This window comes from Oncorhynchus gorbuscha, unplaced genomic scaffold (assembly GCF_021184085.1).
Source record: "Oncorhynchus gorbuscha isolate QuinsamMale2020 ecotype Even-year unplaced genomic scaffold, OgorEven_v1.0 Un_scaffold_4162, whole genome shotgun sequence".
Taxonomy (NCBI): Eukaryota; Metazoa; Chordata; class Actinopteri; order Salmoniformes; family Salmonidae; genus Oncorhynchus; species Oncorhynchus gorbuscha.
Genome location: NW_025748249.1, coordinates 32,094 through 38,180, shown reverse-complemented (window position 1 = coordinate 38,180; position 6,087 = coordinate 32,094). Strand labels below are relative to the sequence as shown.

Below are 6,087 nucleotides of genomic sequence, written 5' to 3'. Positions count from 1 at the left end.
AACTAACGGACAAAACCAATAACAAAGTGCTGGGGGTGTACAGTGGTGCTGCCACCCTTCCAGTGGTGCTGCCACCCCTCCCCTGATTGGAGTAAACTAACGGACAAAAATACTTCTACTGCTACTTTCGCTCGTACATGTAGTTTATTAATTATACATATATTCCTAATTTCCTCTTTCTCCAAGTGCTGGATTTTCATCCACAGCATCCAATTCAGACAGTGGTGCTGTTTCCCCTAATGCGGATTCCATCTTTAAATGTGAACTTTCACACCTACAGTCACAAGATCCACAGTATCTTTCAATATTTCATGAATTAATTTAACAATATACCCTAGTCATTTTATGTAATCATGTTGTTCTTCTCCAGTTTCAGTTGCTGTTTCCCTCTGTTATGGTGGTGGTGGAGACAATAAAGTCCCAGAAGGTAAGGGCATTACAATGGAGACAATACAGTCCCAGAAGGTAAGGGCATTACAATGGAGACAATAAAGTCCCAGAAGGTAAGGGCATTACAATGGAGACAAGACAATAGTCCCAGAAGGTGAGGGCATTACAATGGAGACAATACAGTCCCAGAATGTGAGGGCATTACAGTGGAGACAAGACAATAGTCCCAGAAGGTGAGGGCATTACAGTGGAGACAAGACAATAGTCCCAGAAGGTGAGGGCATTACAATGGAGACAAGACAATAGTCCCAGAAGGTGAGGGCATTACAATGGAGACAATACAGTCCCAGAATGTGAGGGCATTACAGTGGAGACAAGACAATAGTCCCAGAAGGTGAGGGCATTACAGTGGAGACAAGACAATAGTCCCAGAAGGTGAGGGCATTACAATGGAGACAAGACAATAGACCGAGAAGGTGAGGGCATTACAATGGAGACAATACAGTCCCAGAATGTGAGGGCATTACAGTGGAGACAAGACAATAGTCCCAGAAGGTGAGGGCATTACAGTGGAGACAAGACAATAGTCCCAGAAGGTGAGGGCATTACAATGGAGACATGACAATAGTCCCAGAAGGTGAGGGTATTACAATGGAGACAATACAGTCCCAGAAGGTAAGGGCATTACAATGGATATAAGACAATAGACCGAGAAGATACTGGCATTACAATGGAGACAAGACAATAGACCGAGAAGGTAAGGGCATTACAATGGAGACAATAAAGTCCCAGAAGGTAAGGGCATTACAATGGAGACAAGACAATAGACCGAGAAGGTAAGGGCATTACAATGGAGACAATAAAGTCCCAGAAGGTAAGGGCATTACAATGGAGACAAGACAATAGTCCCAGAAGGTAAGGGCATTACAATGGAGACAAGACAATAGTCCCAGAAGGTAAGGGCATTACAATGGAGACAATAAAGACCCAGAAGGTGAGGGCATTACAGTGGAGACGAGACAAAAACAGTCCCAGAAGGTGAGGGCATTACAATGGAGACAATACAGTCCCAGAAGGTAAGGACATTACAATGGAGACAATAAAGCCCCAGAAGGTAAGGGCATTACAATGGAGACAATAAAGACCCAGAAGGTGAGGGCATTACAATGGAGACAAGACAATAGACCGAGAAGGTAAGGGCATTACAATGGAGACAAGACAATAGACCGAGAAGGTAAGGGCATTACAATGGAGACAAGACAATAGTCCCAGAAGGTAAGGGCATTACAATGGAGACAATAAAGTCCCAGAAGGTGAGGGCATTACAGTGGAGACGAGACAAAAACAGTCCCAGAAGGTGAGGGCATTACAATGGAGACAATACAGTCCCAGAAGGTAAGGACATTACAATGGAGACAATAAAGCCCCAGAAGGTAAGGGCATTACAATGGAGACAATAAAGACCCAGAAGGTGAGGGCATTACAGTGGAGACGAGACAAACAGTCCCAGAAGGTGAGGGCATTACAATGGAGACAATACAGTCCCAGAAGGTAAGGACATTACAATGGAGACAATAAAGCCCCAGAAGGTAAGGGCATTACAATGGAGACAATAAAGACCCAGAAGGTGAGGGCATTACAATGGAGACAAGACAATAGACCGAGAAGGTAAGGGCATTACAGTGGAGACGAGACAATACAGTCCCAGAAGGTGATGGCATTACAGTGGAGACAAGACAATACAGTCCCAGAAGATAAGGGCATTACAGTGGAGACGAGACAATACAGTCCCAGAAGGTGAGGGCATTACAGTGGAGACAATACAGTCCCAGAAGGTGAGGGCATTACAGTGGAGACGAGACGAGACAATACAGTCCCAGAAGATAAGGGCATTACAGTGGAGACGAGACAATACAGTCCCAGAAGGTGAGGGCATTACAGTGGAGACGAGACAATACAGTCCCAGAAGATAAGGGCATTACAGTGGAGACGAGACAATACAGTCCCAGAAGGTGAGGGCATTACAGTGGAGACGAGACAATACAGTCCCAGAAGGTGAGGGCATTACAATGGAGACAATACAGTCCCAGAAGGTAAGGACATTACAATGGAGACAATACAGTCCCAGAAGGTAAGGGCATTACAATGGATTCAATAAAGCCCCAGAAGGTGATGGCATTACAATGGAGACAATACAGTCCCAGAAGGTGAGGGCATTACAGTGGAGACAATAAAGACCCAGAAGGTGAGGGCATTACAATGGAGACAAGACAATAGACCGAGAAGGTAAGGGCATTACAGTGGAGACGAGACAATACAGTCCCAGAAGATAAGGGCATTACAGTGGAGACGAGACAATACAGTCCCAGAAGGTGAGGGCATTACAATGGAGACAAGGCAATAGTCCCAGAAGGTGAAGGCATTATAATGTGGACGAGACAGTACAGTCCCAGAAGATAAGGGCATTACATTGGAGACACAAGTATTCACTCTCCTTCTGATATGACTGAGAAATCACACAAACACAATTACTTTGGAGGAAATGATTTAAGACACTCATAAAGCACTTTTCATACACCCATAGTGCTCTCACTATTTGTGTTCTCAAAGGTCAACACATTTCTAATGTGACTTAGTTTAGAATTTTTCTGTAACAATACCATCTTTCTCCCAATTTAAAGTTCTTCATGGTGGCTGCTGTGGTACAGGGGCACAAAGTTGTCACAGCGCTCAGAGCAGAGTGCATCATGGGTAGGCACAGTTGAATCAATTAGTGTGGAATATGGAAATGAGGTCATATCCTGTCTGTCCTAATTAGATCCACGGCTGTCAGATCCTGGAGACGGTGTACAAGCACAGCTGTGGAGGTCTGCCCCCTGTTCGCATGGCCCTGGAGAAGTAAGTTACGGCCACAACTTTTTCAATCAAATGTGAAGTTAACCTCTTATAGAAGCTTTATGCATTGTTTATGCTATTACTTGGATCTATGCTGCATGTGTGGTGTCATCCTGAAACTGATGCTGCAGAGTGAAATATGCAAGCCATATTTCCAGGCAAAACCTGAAGGGGTTAAGATCCCAGGGCGTGTATTTAAAAAAAAATGTGTTATTTCTCCCCCTGGATAAATTATTCCCATGACACATGTCATCCCCTCCTACACATAAACACTTGAATCTATACTGATACCTGGCTGGTGTTTCTTAGGGCAACACAACATAAAGGATCTCTCTTCTGTCTGTCTACTCAGGATCCTGGCGGTGTGCCACGGGGTGATGTACAAGCAGCTGGCGGCGTGGATGCTGCACGGTTTGCTGCTGGACCAGAGTGAGGAGTTCTATGTGAAGCAGGGGCCCAGCGCTGGAGGGGCCGCCGCCAACCAGGAGGAGGACGAGGAGGACCTGGGGATTGGAGGCCTCAGCGGTAAACAGCTGAAAGAACTACAGGACCTGGTGAGAGCCCTTATGCTAAGATTCAGGATCAGCTTATATCTTCCTCAAATCTTAACTGGCTGATCTAAGGTAAGAGGAAAAACTGATTCTAGATCAGCATCTATTGTCAATTGCATCCATGTTTCCAGCTGAGAGAACTACAGAATCTAGTGAGATGGCGGGTAGAAGTTGCCCTTAGGCACAGCTTCAGGTTCAGTTTATATCTTCCCTGAAATCCTAAACTTAAATATCGAGTGGAGAGGCAAAACTGACCTAAGATCAGTGTCTATGGGTAATTTCATCCTACTTCATACCTTGGCACTTTATCTGTCCACTTGGATTTGAAGTGCTTGCGTTAGTGTAAAGATTGCACCACTAATGTTCGAGTAAAGATTGTACCACTAATGTTCGAGTAAAGATTGTACCACTACTGTTAGTGTAAAGATTGCACCACTACTGTTAAGAGTAAAGCTTGCACCACTACTGTTAGAGTAATGATTGCACCACTACTGTTAGAGTAATGATTGCACCACTACTGTTAGAGTAATGATTGTACCACTACTGTTAGAGTAAAGATTGCACCACTACTGTTAGAGTAAAGATTGTACCACTACTGTTAGAGTAAAGATTGTACCACTACTGTTAGAGTAAAGATTGTACCACTACTGTTAGAGTAATGATTGCACCACTACTGTTAGAGTAAAGATTGTACCACTACTGTTAGAGTAAAGATTGTACCACTACTGTTAGAGTAAAGATTGTACCACTACTGTTAGAGTAAAGATTGTACCACTAATGTTAGAGTAAAGATTGTACCACTACTGTTAGAGTAAAGATTGTACCACTACTGTTAGAGTAAAGATTGTACCACTACTGTTAGAGTAAAGATTGTACCACTACTGTTAGAGCAGTGGTTCTTAACCTTGTTGGAGGTACTGAACCCCACCAGTTTCATATGCGCATTCACCGAACCCTTCTTAATTGGAAAAATTACATTATTTTTTCAAATTCAAAACATAGGTATATATTTGGCTGGTGCACAAAATGAACCGTGCATCAACATCACTGTGTTCAAAGAACAAAATCATCAAAACATGATTTTCACACAAAAACATAATAATGACTATTTACTGCAAATCGGTGTGACTTCTGCTGTTGCCTTTCAGAGACCAGTTCAGAAATGCGCGGCTTCACCTTGGCAAGTTCCACTCATGTCATTTTCGCAACAAAGTCTGTTCCTTTTCTTCGTTTTTATGTCCAGCATCCTCGAAAAGAATTGCTCGCAAAGATATGTTGTAACAAACGGTATGAAAATCTCCAGAGATTTCTTAGCAATAACAGGGTACGCTACCATTTGTTGACACCAAAACGTTGAAAGCGTTGTTGTTCTGAAGAGTTGCTGTTGAACCTGGCTCTGCTGAATTTCAATGATTTCATCAAGGTATTCATCATTGACATCTGTTGTCTCAACACTAAACGTGAACGGCTGTCTCACCCATGCTGGATATGACTCTCTTGTAGGGAAGTATCCGTCGAGAGACTTTGCAAGCTCATCTAAGTGCGTGGCAATTGCTTGCTTCAGTTCCGCAGGTACAGAAATGTCTCTGATTCCAGATACATCTTCGATTTTACTTACACAGTCATCCAGCAGGGGAAAGTTTGCGAAGTTATTGTTCTCTGTTCGTCGTTTCCATAACGGTAGCTTTTTTTGAAAAGCCTTTAGGTTTTCCTCCGCTTCGATGATGTTGACTCCACCGCCCTGCATATTTGGATTGAGATTATTGAGAGCTGCGAAGATATTGGCCATGTACACTAAAATGAGAATGAACTCAGAACTGTTGAAGCAATCTGCATGAAAATGCAGGGCTAATTCCACACGCACGGCAAAAACACGATTCAGCACCTGTCCCCGGGATAACCACCGAATATTAGAATGGTACAGAAGTACCTCGAATTCAGAGCCCATTTCTTTACACAGCTCACTGAAGATGCGATGCCGCAGAGCACTAGTTCGCACATAGTTCACGCATTCCACAATTTTTAATACTTCTGCCAGTTTGAGGCAAGGTTTTTGTTGCCAACGCATGCCTGTGCAGAATACAATGTGTAACAGTGCATCGGCTTTCACTAGCGCACCAAAACCAGACTTTCTTCCCAGCATGACTGGAGCTCCGTCCGAACAAACTGCAGAAACCATATCCCACAAAATATTGTTGTCTTTGAAGAAGTCATCCACAAGTTTCTTCACAGCGGCTGCCTTAGTTGTTGT

General features: G+C 43.5%; 1 protein-coding gene across 2 annotated transcripts; it reads left to right on the top strand.

The window, feature by feature from the left end:
- Positions 1-349: 349 nt before the first annotated feature.
- Positions 350-3,947, top strand: LOC124028441 (gamma-tubulin complex component 4-like). Of its 2 annotated transcripts, XM_046340490.1 has the most exons (4): positions 358-417; positions 1,694-1,703; positions 3,209-3,288; positions 3,638-3,947. In XM_046340490.1, the coding sequence occupies exons 1-4, from the start codon at positions 395-397 to the stop codon at positions 3,900-3,902; spliced, it is 378 nt and encodes a 125-aa protein (XP_046196446.1). In that variant the 5' UTR covers positions 358-394; the 3' UTR covers positions 3,903-3,947. The 2 variants fall into 2 exon arrangements, with proteins under 2 accessions (XP_046196445.1, XP_046196446.1); XM_046340489.1 differs by lacking the exon at positions 1,694-1,703 and having other exon boundaries at positions 350-427.
- The last annotated feature ends 2,140 nt before the right edge of the window (positions 3,948-6,087 follow it).

Coding starts and splice junctions, on each gene's coding strand:
- LOC124028441 (XM_046340489.1), top strand. CDS start 395: ATGGTGGTGGTGGAGACAATAAAGTCCCAGAAG. Junction 428..3,208: donor AGACAATAAAGTCCCAGAAG/GTAAGGGCATTA, acceptor TGTCCTAATTAG/ATCCACGGCTGTCAGATCCT. Junction 3,289..3,637: donor GTTCGCATGGCCCTGGAGAA/GTAAGTTACGGC, acceptor CTGTCTACTCAG/GATCCTGGCGGTGTGCCACG.